Source organism: Corvus moneduloides, chromosome 1, assembly GCF_009650955.1.
Source record: "Corvus moneduloides isolate bCorMon1 chromosome 1, bCorMon1.pri, whole genome shotgun sequence".
NCBI lineage: Eukaryota > Metazoa > Chordata > Aves > Passeriformes > Corvidae > Corvus > Corvus moneduloides.
In genome coordinates this window covers 143,067,396-143,093,310 of record NC_045476.1, presented here as the reverse complement: position 1 = coordinate 143,093,310, position 25,915 = coordinate 143,067,396, and the positions used below count along the sequence as shown (strand labels likewise).

Genomic DNA, 25,915 nt, shown 5'->3' with positions numbered 1-25,915 from the left:
AGCAGAGGCCTTCATTATTATATGTGTAATTCATCCAATCAAGTTCTTGTGCTACTTACTTCTGCAGGTTTTCCCATCTTCTCTCAGTAGGAACCCATCATGGCATTTGCAGGTATATGAATCACCAGAATTAACACAAACATGTTCACAGCCATGGTTGACTGATTTGCAGAAATCTTTATCTAAAAACAGATGACAGCTTTTGCTGGTTAGTGCACTTCTACACAAGCATGAGCTGCAGATAAGTATGTTGATAAATATCAGACTACTTACTTTTGCAAGTTTTTCCATCTTCTCTTAGCAGGAATCCCTCTTGGCACTTACAAACAAATGAATCACCAGCACCAGCACACACATGTTCACAGCCATGGCTGACTGATTTGCAAATATCCTTGCCTAGGAACAGTTAGATAATATTTATGTGGCTTGCTAGTTAAACTTTTTTTTTATAAATGCAAAGACTGGGGGGTTAATCCTACAAGCAAAAAAAGATGGAAGCTTGTAACTGAAAGCAAATCTCTGGCTAGTTAAATGGTGGACATCCTATCTTACATTGCATATGAATTCTTTATCATCTGACCAGAACTTCATGGTTTGGATGACCTCCAACTGAAAATAAACCATTTTAGGATTAATCTGACTAGATCAAGGAGGAGGAGGACTTTACATTAAGAGCACTAAGAGTGAAAGGAGGGAATAATTTAGTACAGTCATTTAGCACAAATTCATGCTGGTAAAAACAAAACTAAAAAAAACACCACAGGACATGATTTAACCATTGTCTTAAAATCCTTATATCAGTGCCAAGAGTCTACATAAACAAAACCTGAAAGACTAGGAAGTACTTATTTAAGACGATAAATAAAATCTAACTGGATTGCTGAAAATTTATGCGAGGACTTTGTATGACTGCAATGTTAAACCAGTTGGTTAAAACCTCTTCAAAAAGGACAGATGGAGAGAAAGTGCAGAAGAAAGTGGAGCAATCTATCAGCATTCTCTTTTTCTTCTTTATGCAGCACAAAAGAAAATATCAGTTCCTAAGGGAGAACTACCTTTACACAAAAAGTGGAAGAGTCCTGACAGCCAAGTTCGACTTGAGGCTTATATTTTTACAAGAACTTCAATCTGAGCCAAATTTCATGGGGATCTCCTGCTACCAAAACAAAAATTCCAAAAACTACTACGTAAGACAATTTTTTAACTCAAAAATAATTATATTTAAGATGTGGCAATCTAAACTAGATCCCGTCATAGTGGATAAAAGAGAAATTATAATGTAAATAAAAATTAGCATCTGCTTATACACAGCTGTGTACAACTTGGACATACTTGTTTATAAACAGAATCAAATACCCACCTTCTATTACTTCAGAAGGATGAATTTTGCATAGCTGAAAGCAAATATGAGCCAGACGATTTTGGGATGGGGGGGGGGAGAATAATAATAATAATAAAAAGCATCAATGATTGCACTATTTAAGGTTATTTTACTAGACACCCCCCAAAAATGTAGTCTCACAATCTAAAAAGAATGCCAGGGTAGTTAAAAATTTAGAAATTGAAGTTGAAAACAGCTATAAGATTTTAAAAATGACTGAAAGAAAAAAACATTCACAGTATTTACTGAATGTGAAAATATAAGGAATTTGAAAACACTGAAATAATAAGAAAAAGGACAAGGGAGTACATAGCCAACTAAATAAAGGGTAGTATGAATACATTATTTAAATACTTCTAGGAACAAAAAGCATTCAAACAATGTATTATTAATTAATAGACAGAAAGGACAGAGAGTTGCCAATCTCAATGCAGAAATATAAAAAATTCTAGTGTATTCAGATCTGACGATACGAAATAGGTTACTGATGATTCTGTTGGAGTGAAGAGTTTCACACTGTGTGAAGTAGGTCACACAGCACCTACTGAACACACACACACACACACACACATACACACACACATATTCTTGAATCGGTAACTCCAGATAACTTGCAGCAGAGAGTTGTAAAAGAGGTTTCTGAAGGATGTCTTGGATGCTTAGTGTTAATTTTCAGTAACTCCTAGAACTCTGAGGAAGACCCAAAACACTGAGCTATCTCCATTCCCAGTGTATGCACACACACTGAAAATAGTACTATGGTTCCAGTGTTTCAAATATGAGTAGTTCACTGTAAGCCTGTCAGCTTGACATTGATCTGCACTAAAATAATGCAATAGATAATGTGGAACTTGAGTCAGAGTAAAATCAAAGGAAGAGGACTAACATCAGTCAGCTTGGTGTTACAGAAAAATAAATCCTGGAAAATTATATAAATATCTTAATTGATGATGAGGTTGGTTCTTAAAGCTTATGCTGTTCATACAGTGGAACATTCAGAAAGGCAGCAGTCTTGGTATTTATTTTGATTAAGGAAACAGACTACAACATTATATTGGTTAACACTGGCTAGAAAGGTCCTCACAACCAATTGCAAATGGGCGACTATCAAGTAGCTTTCTTTCTAAGAATTTGCCTTGCTCCTCTACTACTTAATATTTTTATGGACAGCCCAGGATAAAACACAAAATAACCAAAGTTTGTAGATTACTCCGCTTTTGAGAGAATGGCAAATAAAGATAAAGCAGCTGCTGACAGAAGGTAACATGAATCTTTTTGAGTAACAGCAAATCATATATATTTTAAAATAGCCAGAATTAAGGATATACATTTAGAAACAAAAAATGAAGGCTGTACTTACAGGACATGGGACACCTGTAATACTGAGAATCTTAAACAACTTTTGATCATGGTAGATAACTAACTGAACACAAGTGCTAGCAGAATATTTTGGTCAGAGACTATCTTTTGTCAAAAAAAAAAAGATTAAACAAAAGATAAATGATTTAAAAAAAAGATAGGTACATTCAAATAAGAATTAAATGGGTTATTATTCCTCTGCCCTGGACCCTGCTATGTCTTCTCTTAGAAGACTTTCTTTCACTGCGGTGCACCCACAAGGACGCTGATAAATAGCAGAGGTTTAGGGGAGCAAGATTTATAAAAAGATTAGAAAACATAAAAAGCCTGAAGGAGTTTCATTTGCTTATCATTTGCAAAAGAACATGCTAAGAGGTTAAGGAACAAGTTAAGTCATGATCTGCATGAATATAGACAGAAGAACACAGTGGTAATTAGAACTTCAACCCATTACAGTAAAATGCAGCAACATCCTATGCTCAAGATTAAAACTTAACATTCATAATTTGGAAATGAAGTTCACATTTTAAAACCTACATTCAAACCTTAAAATTGGCTGATTTTTCTGAAATGTAGCTTTAGTTCAAACAATACTTAATTCATATTTAAGTCTTGTGATCTATAGAGAAAAATATTCCATTCTGGCCACTATGAATCAGTGAATAATATTCTAACAAGACAGAAATTAAATTCCTTCTTTCATCAATAAACTACTTACTTCGGCATGTTTTCCCATCTTGCCTTAGTACAAATCCATCATGGCATTGGCAAGTGTATGAATCATTGTTATTAACACAAAGATGTTCACAGCCATGACTGACTGATTTGCAGATGTCCTTATCTAGAAATAATCAGATTTTATTTACTACAGTTTGATGAATCAGAACATTTCCAAAACTTTAAAGACTAACAGTAGTAATGTCCTAGTAAATAAAGAATTTATTCTCCTTTTTGTAGGCAAAATCTCCTATAAGAAGAACTGCCTCTAAATAATATGTTTCTTCTGTAGGTGTCTAAATATAAAAAATATAGTAACATTAAAATAACTTACTTTTGCATGTTTTCTTATCATCTCTTAATACAAAACCCTCATAGCACTGGCAAATGTATGAACTATCAGTATTCACACAAATATGCTCACAGCCATGGTCAACAGAATTGCAAACATCTTTATCTGTTAAAAAAAATAAGGTTGCCATATTTAAAATACATCTACAAATTCACAGATTATAAAGAAAATCTTCGACTAAAGAGAAGGATACTTACTTCTACACGTTCTTCCATCTTCCCTTAGTGCAAATCCTTCATAACACTGGCAGATGTAGGACTCATCAGCATTAACACAAACATGTTCACAGCCATGGTGAACTGAACTGCAAATGTCTTTATCTGAGAACAGTTGACGATATTTGGTTAAAGCACATCTACAGTAAATGTATCATGCAGGGAGAAGTAACAGCTTTCATTAGGTCTACTGATAGCACTGGAATAAATTCCACGTAATATTTTAGGCAGCAAACACTTAACTCTTGATACCTGAAAATTTCTGAGTATTTTCTGTTTCCAGTCTGTCAGCTGATCTATTAAAATATGCTATTTTTGTCCACAGAGTCTCTCACAAACATTTGGTAGGTCTAAATGTATAAAAATATAAATGCTACTCCTATATTATACATATGAGGACTACTCCTTTATTATGACAGTAAACTGTTGCATTTGTTTGAATGCTTCTCAGATATACATACAGTAGATAAAATTCTGTGAGTAATTCTCAGAGTACTTACTTCTGCATGTTTTCCCATCTTCTCTCAGAAGAAAACCCTCATGACACTTGCAAACATACGAGTCATCTTCGTTAACACAGATATGCTCACAGCCATGGCTGACTGATTTGCAGATGTCCTGTCCTGGGAATGATTGATATAAATGTAGGTTTTGAATGAAAATATGTTAAAGAAATGTAGCTATCAAAAGGCAGTTTGTTGCTTCTTTTCCACTAAGAAGTGAAAAATACCCCTTTCCTTCCTTGCCTGCTGTACATGCAAAAGTGGACAATAGATACCAGTCACTCACTTGTGCAGGTCTTGCCATCTTCTCTCAGTATGAATCCCTCACGACATTTGCAGATGTAGGAATTGTCAGAATTAACACAAACATGCTCACAGCCATGGTTGACTGATTTGCAGACATTTTTACCTGGGAATAATTTCATATATAAAAAATTCTGTTAGTTAAGGGAAGCATGTTCAAAGTTGACTTGCTTTTAGTGTATCCTAACTTTTTCAGACAGGCAGAATTTGTTTCTGTTTGTGCAGAATAGCAAAAGAGGGTTATGTTGTGAAACACCAGCTAAGAACAAGGAGCTTTTCATTCATCATGGTAATATCTGGATGCCTTTAATTTTTTTTCTGTAAACGTTTTTGAACAGCAGATGTTCATGTTAGATATTATGGGGATTGCAGTTACAAAATACTGAATGCTTATTCATGATTCTTCTCTGATCACTTAGTGACTTATGCTATAAAAGTTGAGAAAAATTTACTATTAGGTTTTTTCTTGATATCTGCCACTCCTCATAACTGTGTAATGTAGTCAAATTTGTAATATAACTATGATATTTCTTTTGCAATCATCCTCATCCCATGCTGGACAAAATGAACTTTTCATTAATAATGTTGCAAGCTTCATGCTGGGTAAGACTCTATGAACATTATATATTTTTACCTTGAAATTTTAGAAGAAAATTACAGTCATCCCAGCTCTGGATAGTTTTGGATCCACAGCTGTCCAATTTCAGGGCTACTTTTTAAATGGCACAGATGTTTAGGGTGTGATTCAGGTGCCTAAAAGTATGCATTCAGTACCATTATAGATGCCTTAGCATATCCAAGATATTGGCATACTGCTGGCAAATATGACAACAAAGAGGAAATACGACCTCTTGAAATCCTTGAACACTTAAAATTACATTGCACTGCAGCATTTAGGCAATCCAATCCTACCTTACAGATTTCTTCTATGTGTGTAATATTAGACTCTGAGATGCTCAATAATAACTTACGTTTACATGTTTTCCCGTCGTTACGAAGCCTGTATCCTTCAAAACACTGACAAGTATAAGATCTGTCACCATTTACACACAAATGTTCACAGCCATGATCACTTAGAGCACAATGGTCAACTCCTGTAGGAGCAATCAAAATTATTAAAACATTTAACCAATAATGACTCGATTATTTTTCATCTCTAGTATTTGCATTCCATATGAGCAAGTAAATGTAAGTATATTGAACTGCTTAAACAATAATTCAGTTTCTCATCTGATTATATAGCTTCAATAAACTGTAAGAGGTCCTAGTGATGTACTTTTCATTGACTGCTTTAAGCAGAGTTGAGAAATCATACTTTTCTGTGCTTAACATAGCTGAAGAGAGTCCATGTCTGGATTGGATTAAAGTGGATTAAAACAAAACAAAATACTTTGGCAAAGATTTTATATAAGACACTGGCAAAGACATAAAAGCTACCTTGTGAACATTCTTTAAATAGTTTCTAAATGGCCTAAAGTGAAGGTGGCAGTCCCCAGAACTCACTTGTGGACCTGACCCAGTTCCTGTGGCAGCAAGAAGAAAACCTCTCAGATGTCAGTGGGATTTGGCTTGGGCTATTCAAGCTTTTACAAAGAATTGCAAATGACAAGTACTGTCAAATATGGTTCACTTTTCATCTCAAATTTCCAAGTGTTTCTTCTCTGTAATATAAAGACATAGGGCTCCTGGGACTTTGCAAGCAGCACTTCTACTGTCTGTTGGCTACACACACTTACTTTTTTGTGATGACTTGTTAGGGTACAGATTTGGTTACCATTCAGGTATTCCCATAGCTTTCTTAAGATACTTGAGCCAGTGTATATGACAGTAAACGTCCCAGATGTTTTCTCACTAGGAGAGGTATATGTTAAATGCTTCCATTCAGCTGCTCATTCAGGATATTACAAAGTGTCAAAACTCTCTTCATGGTAGCCTAAAAATGTTCACGAGGTTTCAACACCTCACCTAGAGCTCAGGAACAGGACAGATCTTTCCTAAATAGATATGAGGACAAGGTTATGAGAAGAGGAGCTATTGAAAAAAGCTCAGTTTCATTGCACTCAGCACCATTTTCATAGAATCATAGAATATCCTGAGTTGGATGGGACTCACTAGGACCAGTCAACATCCTACTACCTGCCTTGCACAGAGCAGCCCCAAAACTCACACTATCTGCCAAAGAATGTTGTCCAAATGCTTCTTGAACTCTGCTGCTGATAGGCTTCCAAGTACAGCCTGGAGGAAAATAACTCAGGAATGAAAATTATCTCTTGTTACTACAAAGGAAAAGGGATTTTCCATTTGCAAGTTGATAAAACTCCATTATTTGGCTGTTTCTAAATTTTCAGTGGTACTACAGATAAATATCTAAAAAAATTGGTTTTAGTAGACCCTATTGTTGTTACACATACACTAATTATACTTTTGTGTTACTGTCTGCCCCTTTTTAGAGAGCTGCAGTGGCAGACAGAAGCAAAGTCTGTCAAGGTATTGGATGCGGCTAAAAAGGTTACTATGGAGGCAAACACGAGGATAAATACAAAGGCAAACTGCCTTTGCTGATTTGCCTCAATTCTGTTTAGATAATTTTTGTGATGGAGGACTTGCAGTTTGACTTCTCTTAAAACTGTGTTGCCTGAGAGCAAGAAAAAGGATGAACTCTGGAGCTGCTCCAACACTCTACAAGCTTGAAAAATAATGTACCTCCAAAATTTGTGGAAAAAGTGGACAGAAGACTCTCTCCAAAGAGGTCTAAAAAGTCAACAGGTAAAATGCACTCATATCCTTCTTTTTCTCGCCCTTTCTATACATTATTTTTCCAGTGAAGGAGGCAATTCAACTGTTTGTGAAATTGTATCAATTCTCAATGATCCTTAGATTTATAAAAAGCAGAGAGCTGCCAGGACAACTTCTGCTCACTTATTAAGGATTCCCATGCTAAATTTAAAGCTCAGTGTGGGGCTATCAGTTCTCCTCTTGCCCCAGGTAAAGCGGTGCAGTCTGCCTGGGGGACACTGCTGTCCAGATGACCTGTCAGACACATTTATCATGTGACTGAAAAATTATCCTCAACACCTGGGGATGAAGAGGTCTCCCAAACCTTCTCTGAATATGTGAGGAGTAAGAGTTATCTTGACAAGTATTCTTTCCTAAATACTTTTTCTGTTTCTGCTTTCAAATAATTATTAAAGTATTACTGAAATGCAGACTGTAAGAATAAATTGAAGACGAGTCCTCTACCCTGTATGGAAACAGAAACCATTCCCAAGGGAACTGAAATGAAGTTCTTGCAAGACTTACGTGTGCAGGTTTTTAGATCCTCATTGATGACAAATCCTTCAGAGCACTGACAGACATAGGAGTCACCTGTATTTAGGCACAGTTGCTCGCAGCCATGATTGCTTTCAACACAGTGGTCCACTCCTATTGATTTGTGTTAATGATTGAAGAAATCACATTGGTGTCTTAGATACATAAACTATGACACTGTAGTTAGTACCTGATACATTTGCAGAGCAAGGGGAAAAGATCAGTACAGCTTTTTACTTACGCAAGTATCTCCGACTACTTGAGAAACCTGAGTTAACAACACCTAAGTGAAATTAATTCAACAACCCCACTTGGCAGATAGCAAACTTGGTGAAGAGCAGATTTCCCTTGCCAAAAATTGCGATGTGGTTGAACTATCATGAAGTGGAGAGAAGGGAGAACCCTGAAGTCCAGTCTGGTCTTACCCACAGAATCATGCTTTCCTTCTTTAAAAAACAAGACAGTCTCTTATGTTCACCATTAAATTTTCTCAGCAAATATGAGTATTAGTAATTTTTGAAATAGAAATTATGGCTTTCAGATTGTTTCATAAAGACTAAATTCTTTTTTCAACAAGATGAGAAATCACCAATTTAAAACTTTAACCTGCCAACAAGTTCAAGCAGTTAAAGCCTAGTGAGGGATAGGTAGAAATTATGAGAGTGAGAGTGTCTTAACATATTCAATTTCTTTGATTTCCCTATTCCTACTCCAAGTAAGATAAAATGGAATATGTCTTCTAAGTCTTGTATGCAACTAGTGTGAAAGACAAAAGGTGGGGGAAGGGAGAGGGGTGTGAACTGGGTTTAAAAAATATATTTCCTCACAGTAGACAGCAAAGCTGTAGGGTGAGATACGTGCGCTTGCAGATGTACTATGCAATTTGCTGACTCTGTGAGTATAGAAGAAGGACATTTTAGGAAAAAAGCTTTGAACTTCCTCATAGTGTTTTCCTGCTGGTTTGTTAATGTCTAGTTTTAGTTATATAGGCCCAAATCACTTTAGCATAACTTGATCAAAAGTATTGGAGTTCCCTCAGACACAAACACAGTCTCGCATGTCTCCAGTTGCAAATAGTTTACAGATGTGAACAGATGTGTCTGCAGCAATTTGTTTACATTAAAAATAAATCTGTACTTAATGCTAAATCACTTATTCTAAATATTTCTGTTTATTGGTTTATTTAACTAAGCAACGAGTTTGCAGTAACTGGTCCAGATTTACCATTGTATATAGAGAGACATCGTAGGCTTGAACAAATGAAGCTGAGGTGTCAGTTTTTACTAGCTAAAGCAAGTTCCAGCTGGAACCTTCTCCTTTTTCCAAGAGTTCACATCATCATGAAGAAGCTTGTGTAACTTCTCAGAGCACAAAAAAAAGTGGAAAAAAAAAAAGAAAATACCCATATTCTCTGTGAAAAATTACATCTGTTTGGCTCCATCTTTTCAATACAAACACCCACATAACAACATGAATTTTTAACATTTAAGTACTTGGGGATCTCATGCAGAATTTTGTAACACACTCTTTCAAAGAGTGCAATAATCACAAAGGTGATGATTACCAGGCTTTGGAAATCACTATAATTGTAAATTTTGTGATCACATGTGCTTTATTACATGTGTAAAAAAAAAAAAAAATGCAAACAGGGAAAATGACTGGGGAAAGCTCACCCTTTTTACAGACAAGAAATGTCTTAGGATACTAACTTTTAGATATCCAGCTTGAGAAAGTCTTAAACTATAATTGTCAAAAAGTTGCAACACATCTAGATTACCTTAAACACGGCTTTACCACAGTTTATTTAAAAATGATTATTCCCGCTCCTATCAAGTTTTTTAAAAATTTCAGTGACTTCAGTGATTTTTTTTTTAATTCGGGTATTCCTTTGGAAAAGTATGTTTTAAGTACATTGGGGAAAAATGCTGCCAATATTTTAGGTGATATGTAAAATGGTTCTCTGCAACAAAACTATCTTCTAAAACTGGGTGATGCCAAGTGGGCAGTGCTGTTGGGTTTCTCTGGGCCAACACCAATCCTTTGTTTAGCAAGATTCTTCTGAAAAGAGGACATTTCATTGAATGGATCACTGAAGGTGTAAACATACAGAAGAGATGGGTCTCTTCATATCCCCACATATCAGCATACAGCAATATGAGGTGTGCTGCGTGTTACACAGCCCATAGCAACAATACAGATGTTCAGCAGCAAGCACTGTCCTTGTGTCAGACAGTGCCTTTGTGTGAAATGGCCGAACACATTTCCCCAGTTATTTGGATAGGAGAAAATGATGCTTTAGTTCTCTGTTGGATCAGGGATCTCACTATCACATTACTTCACTAGGCCTGGCTTGTGGTGGACTTTGCAGTAACATAGGTTTGCATGACTCAAATATCTCAAAAGGGACCCAGGAGTGTTTTCTCACTCTGTTCACACCTCTGCCTTGCAGTAAACTAGTCACTGCAGTTCATGAGGCACACTCATTGCTGCACGTATCGCCATGGTGTTGTTGGGCGTATCTGAGATGACATTTGCACACAAACAACTCTTCCATGTTAACACATTCATGCTCACAGTCATGCTGACCTAAAGCACAGAAGTTTACTTCTGTGAAGAGAAAAACTGAAGCCAGCCATAAGGGTTTCTGAAGTAAAACAGCTTAGAAAAGCTCACTTAAACAATACTGGATTCCGTGCTTTGGACACCTACTAAAGCTGACACTGAGATGAGGATCTGAGACCAGACTGCAAACACTCAGCTATGTAATGCTTCACTTTGACCCCCTAGATCTCCTCCTGTAGTCATCAGAAGTCACACGTGGTGGCGGAGGAAGAATGCCTGGTTCTTGTCACCATTCATCTATTGACCCTGATTTCTGAAAAGGCCATATATGCAAATATTCTGCTTTATTTTACAAGCTTAGCTTAGCTAACATGACCCTTGTTACAACAAGATTTGGAATAGGAGCTTCATCTTGGAAACATCACCAGATTTGCAGCCAAATCCAAAGTCCTATAAGGAAAAATACCCCCAATGGGAATTACAATTTGCCTTTAATTTGCAATTACATCCTCGGCAATAAGTATTTTATACAATGCTGCTCTTTTGCTTACCAAGGCTTTTGAATCTATAAAAATCTGAATGTATTAGAATACCATATAGATAATAAAAAGCAGAATAGCATGGATTACTGCAAAAACAGCACTGTGCAAACGAAAATGCTTTGTGAGATTGTATCTTTAAGACTGAACAAAAATACCAGATACAAAACCAGAAACAAAACCAGATAAATTTTATGAGTGTCTAGAAATAGAATTAGATTGCTCCAGAAAGTTTATAATATTCATGAAATACCAGTAGTACGATTTTCTCCCCCCAACAAATGAGTCACAGGATCAGGCTATTTCATTTTGCTGAATATATTCTCCCTAAACTTGAACACATTACATTAAAAATCTGCTGTGATTCCAGGCCCCACTCAAGAAGAGCTGTAGCACTAAATCTTTCTAAAGTAAATATTATGTGTGATTGGTTTATAACACTGACACTGCTCATGCTGTTTTTACAATTTTTTTAGGAAACTGTGAAGTTTTGTGTCTGACTCTAAGTTGATTTTGATAGCTATGTTGCCTGTTCAACACATTTCCAAGCTGATTAAATGTATCTGTCCTTGGCTAAACCAACTGGGCGAAATAAGCTGCTTGTGTTTTTACAAGCCAAGGCCAGAAAGTATCAAATAAGTAATGAACTTATTTTAAGTCATTTTGGTTCCTACATTAATCCTCAGGTTTCCATAAAAGTCTTCAAAAATGTCTAATATACAAAGTAATCTACAAGGCAGCAAAATGTATATTTTCCCAGCATGATTCATTCAATTAAAATTCAAGTTTATAAAGAAACATTTGTTTCAACCTTAATTACAGAGAAAACTTCCATCCTTTCAGAAGGGAAACGATTCACTGCAGGTTCAAGAAATAAAAGCAGATGAACTTTATTATGTCTAAAGGATTACTCACTTTTGCATGTTTTCTTATCTGGATTAAGTCTAAACCCTCCTCGGCATTGACAAAAATAGGAATCATCTGTATTAACACATTCCTGTTCACAACCATGGTCCTGAAGAGAACAATAATCTGGTTCTAAACAAAAAAAAAAGCGTCTGTGTCAGTGAGTAATATAATTTCTCAGAAATAAACTAGGTAAAAATGAGTTACTTTGTTTTCTTTTCTTTTCTTCTGCCTTTTTTTCCTTAGGCACCATTTTGGTGTTTTACCATATTGTTTCAAACCATGAAAATAAAATGTTTCTTTTTTTCCAAATATCTGCGATACTGAGGTACACCTGACAAATACTACAAAGAATTCTTCAAGAACAGAAGTTCATGTGGTAGAGAAGTTAGAATCTTAAATATTTCTTAATATTTTGCAGCTAAGCCTTAAACATTGTCTCATCAAAATTGCCTCTATTCACTCAGAGCATGTTAGACATGATCTGTAATACACACACAAACATGCTTTTGAATGCCATTCATTGTATCACAGCAAGCCAACCAAGTCATCAGGAGTGTGGATGCTTTTAACAGCTCTGAGTGCTTGCTTCACAATTCTTCCATTTAATATACCCATGGAAGAGAAGATAAGCAGTCTAGAAACAGCTACCACTACTGGATAAAGTACCTTAGAAAGGAAAGCAACTGTGCACTGAGCACTGAGATATTTCCATATAGAGTTTATCATTATTGATGAAGTCAAAGAATCTGACATTCACTTAGATGCAGTGTGTGCCCATCACTTAGTTTTGTGTCAGTGTGGTTAATTTATACTAGTGAAAAATTGTCCTAACCCCTCAGCACGGCTAGAAGTAGATAAACAAGTCACAAATTACATAAATCACACTTCACAAAATATCCAGGCACTTTTGAACACCTCATTATTGAACAACTTGAAAACTCAGGGGGTTTTGTTCCCAGAAGTTAATTATTTCCAGAGGTGATTTGCTTTAAGAGGCATGGACAGTTCTTTCTTTGGATCTGTGGCAGGTTAATTGAATTGAGTCTTCATATATGATGAAAGCCCTTAGTGATAATAAACCATCTATATTTACTGAATAAACAAAGTGGAATGTGACTATCTAAGAAAACTCGGAAGGACTATTTTATAATTTATGAACACCACTCTGTATATTAATTAACATTAATAACATTAATTAACATTTCCTTTACCAAAGCTTTTTTTGACAGCGTATGCACATAGATATATACATAACATGGGGATATCTTATCTGTTCACTAAAATGAAGATTAGAAAATATAGGTTGTTGAAGAGTGCACTGAAGAGACAGAACCCAAAAAGCCACATGTGTGCACCAGAGGAATATAGCTGTATGCCTTCTGGACTTACTCAGTGCTGTGATGCATTTAGCTGCTCAAATCCTTGCTCACTCAAGTGTGCAGGAGAGACTTTTCTTGGGTAACTGACTCTGAAGATGACCACAAGGGTTTAAAAATAGGTATTGTTATTTCTGTTGAAACCTTGAGGCTATTCTGTTTGGGACACTAAAAATACACTTCACAGGGCTTCATTAACACAGCCCAGATTAATGATGTTAACAGAGCCTTGCCCAGCTACAAATTAGGTGAACCCATCCAGAATTCAAACGGGCCATTCGTAAAGAGCAACAGGTGAGGCTCAATACCCCCTAGTACAAGGAGAAGCTGCCATCTGTTCTCTTGAAGGGAGCAGCAAGAGTGGCAGAAGTCTCCTTAATAGTAGCTTGAATGTCCTCCACCTGCCTCACTGATAAACCAAATTTGCTGTGCTCTTCCAGCCATAGGGCACTGTGATGGTGTTGGCAAGGCTGCCTTCATGAGCATTGCTCCTTGTGTTTCATTCTGAGAACTTTGGAATAGTTCCCAGAGAAACCATTTGTCAGATATGCATGACCATACTGACACCACTTACATTTCCAAGCATTTCTTTGTAGCCATGAGCATAAAGGCTTACTTTCTGTTTTTGAAAGGGAAGTCAGGATTCTGAGACAATCATGAGATCTCGGGAGTGGGCGCCTCAGGCCTGCTTGCTGATGCAGAGAACTTGTCTGGCATGGGTGTGGGTCTTGGCTAGTTGGCCATTATCCCTGAGACTCAGTACATAAGACAAATATGTAGAAATTTATGTTAAAAGTTTTAAAGTCACAAACATTTTAAATCCAGTGATCTGTAGTTTGTTTGTTCGCAACGTTTATGCTGACTCAAACGCAGTGTGATTCATAACATGGGAACTAGGGGACACTTTTGCTCTGAAGAGCTCTCATGCTGTTTTGACTTGCACAGCATTAAGAGCTACACAGTTCTTTCATTCATGCTTTAATTTATTAGCAAGGCTCAGAAGATATCAAGGGTAAGGAAAAGTGGCTTAGTAAGTTTTATTTACGCTTATTTATGCCCAATATACTGTCTCAAGCAACAGATAGAGGATAGAGAAAGGGCAAGCCTGAAATACTAGTTTCCCAGAACATTCCCTCAGATGTCAGCATTCTGTGGATCATCAATTCAAACATCTTAAAATAATGCATACAGTTAGGCCATAAACTAAAAATCAGTCAAGGTATAAGAAACGTTTATGCAGTTTTAAGGACTTTCTTCAGTTCAAACTGGAAGGCAAAACACTGCTTAAAATCCACATTCTTAAATCAAAGAAATTAACAAAAACTTACGCTTGGGCAGTGGAAGCACATTAAAGTAAGATTTCAAATATATATGGATGTGGAAGTACATGTGGAAGTATAATTAGCCAGCCCTTAGCTGACAGATACTTGACAAATGGGAGTATTAATACAATCTACACTTTATGTTAACCACTACAAACCATACTCTGACCCTTGGGAAGCAGAAATTTCATCTTCCCTGACTCTGACCATCTAAAAATTATGTGTCCAGTCTAACAAGTCATCCAGGCCCCCTGCATGCTCAAGGAAAATACAGGCAATTCCATAAATTTGTGTCAGAATTGGGAGCAATCACCTTTGAGAAGTGTACGTCTCTTTCCCTTGATCGTAAGAACACATGTACAGCCTGGATTACATGTTTTCTTCCCAAGTGTTAAATTTAAGTGAAATAGATACCAAGCATAGTACACAATACAGATACAGTCTATAGGCTAACCAAGTCTCTCATCAGAAGGACTGAAATGCCCCAAAGCCTGTGAAAACAACATATATTGATGCATTTTTTCAGAAATAATGTTTGAATACATTATTCAGTGATATGGGTTAAATTCACCACTGGCAGCCACAATCATCTAAAACTAACGGAGCTTGCCTGCTTATAGGTACAGTAGTATTATTTCTTTATCAAAGCCCACATTTATGAAGAAAGGTAACTAGAAAGGTACATTAAGGTTTTCCCTTGACATTTCCTGAAAGGGAGTTATGACATTAAACACTGTGGAGGTATTAGCTTTTTTTCCCAATTACAGGAAGCCTTGGCATGAGTATTTTCTGGTCAGTTCCCCTCCACTTTATGTCCATTCTAACTCCAGTAATTTTTGATCTTTTTAGCCTGGTATCAAATTTGACGAACAACAAACAAGCAAAGCCATGAAGTTTTTATAAGCTGGAGGTAATATGGAAGCTTAGCAGAAGATACTGATGTTACCAGAACTTTGTCACACTATCAGTGAACTCACTCTGCAGAAAAATCCACAGAAAAATAGACTGTAATGTTTCTTCTGATTGGGAAACTACTCATAATTTAAATCATTTTACAAAGGAAACTGATTACAAATTGTCTTGTGCAGACTTGTTTGTTTACCTAGCTAGGGAGATTACATTCTAACTGAAAAAAGGCGAATAATCAAGGAGAAATCCAAGACAAAGCTTTGGCTTTTTGCTGTTGAAAAGGAGCTGGATTTCATGTTAAAAGTTTCCTGTTCACAGGAGGAACCCCTACCCTTAGGCTCTACCCTCAAAACAGCTTGCTTTGCTCTCAAGACCTTTGGCTTCCAGAGCACTCCGACATTTTCTATACCTGATGCATTACTCAGCATTCCCAGGAGCAGTGGGAGTATTACTGCTGACAGCTGGAAGACAGAATAAGTGCAAATTGTTAATAATTAAACTTTATCACAACTTACTTCTGCAAGTTCTTTTGTCTAGATTTAAAATGAAGCCTGGGTGGCATCTACAGTAATAGGAGTCTTCAGTGTTAACACATTCGTGTTGGCAGCCTTGGTTATCCAAAGCACAGTAGTCTACAACTGAAAAAGAACAAGACCAACATGTGCAATTAGAAAAAAAAAATCAGAACTATTATGCATAGATATTATGGTACTAGTGACACACAGTAGCTATAAAAAAAAAGGAAAAGCCGATGTAATTTCTGTCTGCAAAAAGTAGTGCACTTACAACACCAGTTGGTAAATCAGATTTTAAATGAGTCCTGAATCATTTCTCAACTTTGAACATTTATCAACTCTCAGATTGTCAGGAGCCTTCTCAACATGTTTTCTCAGATCTGGAAACCATGCCTCAGTAACTCTGTCCAGATGTTCACACTGTAGGCCAGGACATAGCAAAGTTTGTTTGATTTAGTTCTGTCTTCTGTCTCTCAAGTTCCAGTCCTGGAATTGCTCTACTTTTCCTTTGTTCCCTCCCAGCTGTATTAATTCTCAAGAGCTGTTCCTGTAGCCTGAGTATATAGGAGAATCTTGGCATAATCTTCTACACTGAGGACTGTCCCAGTACATTCATTCCCTCTAATGTGCTCCAGATTTATTCTGTACAAAGCAGCTGCAACTACAAAGCCTGAGAGCTTCAGGCTGACATTCACCACTGATATTTTGTTTATATAATGCCTTTTAAAAAAAAAAAAAAAAAAAAAAAAAAAGAAAAAAAAATCACAGGCAGTCCAGTCACTTATTTCATAAGTCTGGTCATTTATTACACAAATCCATATTTAGAAGTTAGATTGACAAACAGTAATACTTCAGAGTTTACTCTGTCAAGCCCATTCAAAGTTGCTAAAGAAATTAAAGGATTTTTAAAATTTCTTGCTTCATCTTCACAACAAAAGTCTTAGAAGAAATTAAAGATAAGTCACAAAGCTGGTGCTCTGCCTGCAAAGAGCAGCCAGGCCTACATTAGGAAAGTATATCTGATTCTTTCCGCAGAAGACAGTAATGTGCTTCGTTTCATACCAAGACAGGTTCCTCTTTGCCAGCTGAGTAAATTTTTTCATTACTTTATACTGCTGAGCCTCACAAATTTCTTTAAGAAGCAGTAATTTGTTTTAATGAAATCAATTCTTTCTTCAAGTGCCCCACCTATGTAAATAATGCACACTCAGGTGTGCTACTATGTTTAGTCAAGATCATCTAGTCAGGAAAGCAAATAATCTATTCAGTTAATTTGAAAGAATTTCTTTTAACCCTTCAGAATATTTGTGTTGAATCAAGTCAAATTAAACTACTTACTGGCTACCATGTGATACCATTTTCCTGGCAAGCACCTTCCTGTTTCCAGAGTGAATCGATTCATACTAAAACCTATTTACTGAGTACATGTTTCAGGGATATAATGTGTCATACAATTAGCTTTCCTCTTATATTAATTCTAACCACATGCACATTTTCAAGTGTGTAAAAGACACATTAAGAAATAGGTAGGCCAAAGAATATATTCTATTTAGCATCATGCCTGGGAAATAGCCCATATGAATGTCTCTGTAAAGTCACCTCCTCCTCTGCATTTAAACCTTAACAAAATTAATTTCTATTGCAATACCTACAACTGCCCAACTAATGATTATAACAGTGAGAATAGAAAACTCAGTTGGAAGAGACACACAATGACCATTTAGTCCAACTGCTTGACCAATTCAGAGTTGGCTTTGTCCAAATGCCTCTCACACACTGACAGGCTTGGAGCATCCACCTCTTGCAGGAAGCCTGTTTCAGAGTTTGACCACCCTCAGTAAAGAAATGCCTCCTAATGTCCAGTCTAAACCTCCCCTGGTGCAGCTTTGAACCTTTCCCACATGCCCTATCCCTGGGAGAAGAGCTCAGAATGGAGCTCCCTCTCCACATCCCCTCCACATTAAGCTGTACAGAGAGATAAGGTTGCCCATTTAGCCTTTTCACCAAACTAGACAAACCCAGAGTCCTCAGATACTTCTCACAGAACACTTCTTCCAGCTCTTTCACCAGTTTTGTTGTTTTAGAGACAACTGAACAAGGCTCAGAATGCTTTATTATGAGCATCTGAGCAACTCTGACCCTAAGCACTTTCAGATTACAATCTCTAGAGGGAAGAACTGTACCTTCTCATGGCTATGCAGTTGCTAACATACCTTAGACAGAAAGTAAAAAAACAAAATTAATAACTAATTTTTTAAGGCTTGCTTTTTAGCCTTTGTAGCCTTCTGAGCTCTGACTCTCAGAAGCAGGTCTGTTGGCCTGTAAGAACAATGAGCATATTAATTTAAGTAATGCCTTTCTATTAACACAGTGAAGAAATAAGACCATTCACTTGACAGTTGCTTTTGGAGATAAGTATTATTCCCTTTTTTCCAAATATTTTTATATACAAATTGCACTATTTACAGGCAGGCTTAGCCTTGCAGACTGACAGTAGTCATTGATCTATAAATTCATTTCAATTTCAGCTTTGTGCTTCGTTTTGGTGATACTTGTTTAGAAGGGAAACTTGTCAATAGCATTCCTGTCAGCAAGTAGGTAAGTTGTCCACGGAGTTAAATCGTCCTAAAAACTCTGAGAAAATTCATAAACTTGTGTGTCTTATACTGAAGTACTGTAATCCTTTAGTTGGTATACAGAAAATATACAGGTTGTATAAGAGCAAAGCAGAATAATATTTTCTTAATTAATAGAAGTTTCACTACTTTCATATTTCTATGCTGAGTCACAAGATATACATTAAAATGTGAACACTTAAGAAACTTCACTGTTCTTAATTTTATCTCATGTCTATTTCAATAAGAAATTTTTCCAAATTATTAGTGTCCTTTTTAGTGAGCAAACCATTAATTGAGTTGTCATCTCTGCGTATTTGTTCCGTATTTGTTTTTCTCAAACTTACTTAGTAAGTGATGAGAACCATCTTTTACTTCCAGTTACCAGTTCTGCACTCTGGGTGCTTACATTGTCCTCTCTGAACCATGGACTGCATGGGTCACCTTTCTCTTGAATGGTTGTTTTACCCCCATGATGTTTATACAGATTATTCAAGCCTGGGAGAATGAAGTAAGTTAAGGAGAAGGGTAGGAGAAAAAGGGGACAGAGTAAGTAAAGGCATAAGGAGGATGAAAAAGAAGATGGGGGAAGATAGAGGAGACTCATGGAAGACTCGTAAGAATCTAAAAACCAGCCAAAAAAATCCAGCAGTGCCAGCACTGCAGAGAGGTGCCAGCACTGCAGAGAATGCCAGCAGCCAAACCACTGGCAGAAAAAGAGGACTCAAGCCCAGCAGCTGCAGCAATATGGAGACAGTCTAGCATTACTGCCAGGAAAGAGAGGACAGCATGTCCAGCAACACCAACGTGGAGAGACTGAGTGTCCAGCAGCATGATGGAGAAAGGATGGCTCATTACCACCAAACTTCAACTGACATAACTTTGTCCATGTGAAAAACAGCTCAAAAAAAGGCAAAATTATAGTGCCCTGCCATCCATACTTACTGCTGAGCTGACAGTTTCAAATACTGTTTAGCCTACAAATTTGTGCATAAACTGTGCATTACAAACTCTCAGAGTGGTTGGTTGTTCAGCGGTCAGCTTGAATGGATACATTGTGAGTTCTGGCTGTGAGATTTCATATAATTATTGCCATTCAGGTAACTGGCTGGCACATATCAGTAAAGCAATTAGTATCACCACTGATCCTTAAATTAGCCCATCAGAAAAATCTTAACAAACATGCCTGTGAAAAGAATTTTCGGCACTTTCTCCTTCGCTTTTGCTGGAGTTCAAACTTTAGAAGCCTTAGATATCTTAGATGGAAACCTTTGACTCTTTGCAAGAATACCACAAAGTGTATTTCCCACTGAAATTCTCTTTTCATTCTCTGGAAGGGGAGGAGACAGTAACCTTAATGAAGTCACTGCTTTTTGCAAAATTGTTATTGTTCTCAATGATCTCTAGTATAGGTGTACATCAAGATCTTTCTTCTGATCCTGCTCATTTGATAATAAATACTTCACAGAAAGGAAGGGTTAACTAGCTTAAGAGTAATGAAAACTGAGAGTTATCACTGCTGATTCAGTACTATACATAGTCTCCCTTATAAAATTTTCCAGGAAGGATGATTATTTGTTGGTGATCACATCTGCAGAAGCTGTACATTCTTAGTAGTAGCATATTCCTCAAAAATCTCAAATTGTTCAAACCTGAAAAGTCAAATCCTGGAGGCTGACAATAGGATTGGCAGACAAATTAGCATCGAAATCATAAGTTACCCAGACACGCTTTTCCTGTTCAAGAAATATAGAGAAACTAAGTTCTGCATAGATCAAATATAATTAATATACATTGAACCATTCTTGTACGTCAGTAAGAAATTAAAAAGTTAAGTGGCCAAATACGCAAATGCAAAAGAAAACTAAAAAAAAATAGAGATGTTAATAATGTGCTTTAAAATCCCAATTAATACTGCTAATTATTGCACTGGTATGAATCGCATGTATTCATGCTTTGTTGCTAAAAGGTACAAATGAATAGAAATCAAGTGGAGAAGAAAAACTGCTATAAAATTCAAGATAGTGAACCATGCATGCTGTAATTTGAAAATAACTGAAGAGAGAATATGATATCTTTAAATGTCAACAATAGAGCTTATAATAAACCTGTATCTCTTCATGCCAAAGAGAGTCAGTGAGGAGGTAGAAAAAAAAAGGTCAAAGATGTATCACACCTCCAAGCAGCCCTCTCCCCAGACTTTGCAGATAAGTTATTAACAGGCAAAAAACACATACCAATGCAAAAAATTTAATAAATGGCATAGAAATATTTTGAAGCTTTAAATAACAAAAATAGACTTTGTATTTATTACAGAGGATAATACTAGACTTGACATACTAAGAATTTCACCAGAATGATGCTCTGGTAGCTACCCTCCTGGTAAGAATATCTTGGCTGTCAAGGAACTTCAACTTAATGGAAAATAGTAACAACAGCTGATGACACTAAGCGTGAATATTTTGGATTAGATTATATAGTAGGAAAGAACTGGGGATGAAAGAATCTACCAACAGAAGTCACAAATTTTCTGTCTCAGGATACAGTCAAATAAACAGCAGAGAAGTATATCCTTTATCCTAATACAAGTAAAGGTCAAGAGGGTCAGCTAAGGTTGTTAGATGAATATTAGATATAGAAATTTGGGCCAGAACATAAAAACTTGCCTAAATAATCAGTATTATCTGCATTTTCAAAACAATTTGGCTTCAAAAAGCAGGTTCTTAAAATGATACAAGAGAGGCAAAATTATTCTGGAGACAAATTATGTTGAGACCTTTAAATACCCCTATACTGAAATCATGAAGCTACAAGTAAAGGAAACATTTCTGAAGAATGTTCTTCAAAACCTCATGTTATCCCAGACCTAAAATACCCCAAAACCTTATTTGTATGTCCTATGTGAAGCTACATGCAGAAAGTTCCATAAATTGTCACCTATTTTGCATCTCAAAACAGGGTTATCCTGCAAGCCAATAGCTCTTTGAAGGCAATAAGAGAAAGATATTTTAGAGCTGTCTTAAAACGACAAGAAAGTGTAGGGTGTTGGACAAAACCATTGTGATGGCCTGTGGCAGATTTGAGGCCACGGATTCACTTGGATTCATTTCCACGGGACTTCAATATGTGTTTGAAATTCAGCATGCATCTAAGTGCTTGCCTGAAGATAATACCTCACAAATATCCAGATCTCACTGGGGTTTTTTTTTGCAGTGGAAACCAGAAGACAGTATTTTCTCAAAAGGTAGCACGGTATGAAAAGTTTACAAGAATAGGTGCATAGGCTTGTAAAAGAGATTATACTAGAAGTATTTACCATGTAAAAACAGGGAAGAAGAGTGAGATACTTACAGAGTAATAGGTAGGGAAGTATGTTTTGTGTTAAAAAATTATTGTGCCATATTTTCACACTCTCTCTTTTGAGCTGTAATTCTTGGAGCTGATATTGACTTCCTTACTGCCAACAGTGAAAATTAAAGGTACATAGTAGATGGATCCTTAACGTGGCTAAACTTTCCTTAAAGTCGTCTTCCCAAAAAGGGGTTGAAATCTCTCCTCACATGACCATGAAATCAAGTGAAAAAACATCAAGAAATTGTCAATTTTCAAGTTTTTCCATGCATAACTTCTGTCTGAAGAGGAGTTACCGAGTTTGTCCGGCTTTGTTTTTTTAATGGCCACGTATGTCATGCCAGTACATTGCTGGCCAGCTAAAAAGATCTCAAAAACATTGGGTGCGTTGTTTCAAAACAGAAAATTACTTTCTGTGTGAAGTTGGTTGGAACAATTTTCCCAAGACACCATTCATTATTAGTAAAGGCCTACAAACATGTCAATTATGTGCTCTTTCTCATCTACCACTCACGCAGGAGAACATCATTGTCTATGGCTAAAGTGGATACTAATTTATATTGAATTTTCCTTTGGTTTGTGTCAAGAGATAAATGTGAATTGCTGAATTGCTACTCACCAACACAATTCTTTCCATTTGCATCAAGTTCATACCCTTCATAACACTGACAGACGTAGGACCCAGGTGTGTTCACACAAATCTGCTCACAGGCATGTTTCTCCACAGCACAAAGGTCCTGAGCTACAACACATAATTGCATGAGTATGAAATTCTTTGACCTTCTACAATGCACAGGTAGACTATAGATCAAAAATAAATTGCAGGAAGCTATGGACAGCTCTTTTGAGATGAGCTCATTTTAACACAGATCATGCTAATATTCCATCAAACACTGAAAGCCAATAGGATCAGTCACTCAAAGCTGAAGCACTTGTCCCTTCAGCTGAAGGCAATGACTATTAATGGATCAATGGTGCCTAGTAGAGTTGCTTGATGTATGTTTCTCTAAAAAGTTCAAAGGGCATTCTTCAGGGATTTTTTTTGAAAAAGAGAAATAATTGGGTTTATTTGTGTATATTTAGGGTTTTTTTTTGCATAACCAGATAAATGATGACAAGGTTGGAAAAGGAAAGAAAAGGAAAACACAATAGCAAAAAACTTGGGGATATTTCATTTCTGAGTTTTAGAATTTTTCAGTTTTATGTAAATACCATAGCAAGTTACCCCTTCCATGCAAAAGATCTCATAAAAAAAAATTACCATTACAAAAGAGGGCAGTTCAGCACCTAGCCAAATCAAGCACACTGGGCTTTCTCTTTAACGGACCAAAGCTTTATGAGAACCCCAAGTTTCCCCAGCGAAAGCTCTGGAAAGCAGAGTACTTTGTGTTGCTCAAAGACTGCTCAACACATAATGGTCATTTACATCTACAAAATAGGCTTTTTGAACATGTTTGAGGAAATCAGCCAAGCAAAACCAAATTTTCTTTTATAGCTGTCTGCTTCATATCAAGCGGCATGATGAACAGCACAAACAGTCGCTTAACTCTTTTGTTCCAGTGTAAACAGCCACAAACAGATAATTTTCCAGCTTGTTTCAGCTACATTCCTCTTTTGTATTATTTTGTTTATTAATGTAAGATTTGAGCATCTCTAGAGAAGAATGGGAGAGATTAGTTAAACAAACAAATACAGTGTAATAAGTAAAGAACACCCATTATCTGACACAAACACTCTTCTCTAGAAAAGTTAGACCACAGTACACGAAAGGAGCATCCTTTCATGGATGCAAAAGCATCATAATTAAACAAATGTAAGAATATTTTATGTTGAACACACAAACCATTTCCCAGCCTGAAGCAAAGTTGTCAGTTCATTACTGATTGAAGCCATTTGGTTAAGGGCTTTTAAGAACTGCGTACTGATAGCATTTATTCTCACAACATTAAAAAAAAAAGGGAGCAGAAGAATAAAAACGGAGTCTAACTTTAGGTACAAAAAGAATGAAAAGAGAGTATAACACTAGGTACATACCACTCATCTTTTCTGCATTATTTAATTCAGAAAGTGTTAAATTATGTATATAAGGAAAGTATTTGTTCATGGAAGAGCTGCTGAAGACATCCAAACCTTAGATAAATAAATCTGGTTTATGTTGATCATGTATTGTACTTTGCATAAACATGATGAAGATTTATTTTACTTAGATGTCAAGTGAGGAATCTATTGTCTCTGTGCATTTGTGGGCATTTAACAGCCAGTGAAGGTAACTAAAATACTCACAGACTGTGCATTTTTCTTTTGCTGTGGTTCCCCTACCTCCGGAACTAAGGTGTCCCCTTTGTCCAGGCTTGGCTCCCTAACCTCATGAATTCTGTTACGTCTCTGTGCGGGTTTTAGATGTAATGGTTTGACCTTCTCTAGACTGATACTGCATCATCTCTCTCCTTCACCAATGATTTGCACCATCCTAGCACATTTAAGGCCATTTTGATGACTCTCAGATTTCCAGTGCTAATTGCTAGAATTAGTTTATAGTTTAGTGATGTAAAAAACCCAAAGGCTACAAACACATTGAAGGACTAATTTCCCTTTCATATTGCTTAAACTGCAATCTGGTATCATCTGACTGATGATCAAAGCAGGTACACAAAGAAATCATGTGTGACGGGTAAGTGGGAAAAACTAATAGAAATCATAGCTAAAAAAGAAGGTAAAGCAATGCAGGAAAGGGCTTTGAAAAATTGTAGGAAGGGAGCATATTGAGGGCTACTGTGCATGGGTCACCAGCAGAAAAATTACACACAATTCAAAAGCTCTTGGAAATTAACCTGTATTTGAAGCAGTGCAGTGCCCAAATGCTAAACTACTGGCTGAGAAAAACTATGGAAATGTAACAGAGTAAAAAGAAGAAGAGACAATGAAGAATTTTTCATACTTGTAATTAATTTTTAAAAATCTATTCACAAAAAAAAAAAAAAAAAGCCAGAATTGATGTTAGGGATGAGAATTGGGACAATGTGTGAGAGACAATTAAAAAAGAAGAAAAATTTTGAATTTCAAATAAATTTCAAAAAAATTCTTTGTTAAAATTCTTTAAGATATTTAACTGCATGTGGAGGGTTTAAAAGAATACAAAAGTTTTAAATAAGAAGCATTTTAAGAAGGACACAATGAAGAGAAAAGGTTAGACAATAACAATACTACTGAAATGTGATTACATAGTTGGAGCCATCATTTGTAATGATGATTACATCATATGACCACCTTCTTTCTGACGAGTTATAGCAAACATGCAGAAGTAGAGAAAATAGGCTCTACGAAAAATGTCCTGGTCAGTATTCTTGTCTTGGCTGAGTTACTAAACCAAATAATTATTAGGAAATATTCCAGATTGGACTCTTTTTTTTTTTTTTCTTTGTTTGGTGCATCTTCTACAGGAAACAAAACCACTGAAGTGTTAAAGTTTTTTCACTGAAGTGAAAAAATAAAGTGTTACATTTGTTCCATTTAATGCAACACATTGCCTTGTAATTCACAGAAATGCTTATGACAAATGTCTACATTTGGTGAAGGATGTGGTGAGAAGGAATAGAAAACAGATTCTCACAGCTCAACAGCATAGAAGGTGAACAGCTCAAAAGTGGTTTTCCTGCTGTAGCCCAAAGGGTCTGAAGA

The 25,915-nt window shown here is 36.4% G+C and overlaps 1 protein-coding gene across 3 annotated transcripts in view; it reads right to left on the bottom strand.

Annotated features, from left to right (window-relative positions):
- Window positions 1-25,915, bottom strand: part of MATN2 (matrilin 2) — a 71,236-nt gene that overhangs the window by 14,599 nt on the left and 30,722 nt on the right. For all 3 annotated transcript variants that reach the window (XM_032129962.1, XM_032129971.1, XM_032129952.1), the window contains exons 5-16: window positions 22,857-22,979; window positions 16,272-16,394; window positions 12,156-12,278; window positions 8,131-8,253; window positions 5,802-5,924; window positions 4,814-4,936; window positions 4,525-4,647; window positions 4,007-4,129; window positions 3,792-3,914; window positions 3,459-3,581; window positions 274-396; window positions 60-182 (exon numbers count right to left, since the gene is read on the bottom strand). In XM_032129962.1, the coding sequence (XP_031985853.1) occupies window positions 60-182; window positions 274-396; window positions 3,459-3,581; window positions 3,792-3,914; window positions 4,007-4,129; window positions 4,525-4,647; window positions 4,814-4,936; window positions 5,802-5,924; window positions 8,131-8,253; window positions 12,156-12,278; window positions 16,272-16,394; window positions 22,857-22,979 (1,476 nt within the window). The remainder of the gene's footprint in view (window positions 1-59; window positions 183-273; window positions 397-3,458; window positions 3,582-3,791; window positions 3,915-4,006; window positions 4,130-4,524; window positions 4,648-4,813; window positions 4,937-5,801; window positions 5,925-8,130; window positions 8,254-12,155; window positions 12,279-16,271; window positions 16,395-22,856; window positions 22,980-25,915) is intronic.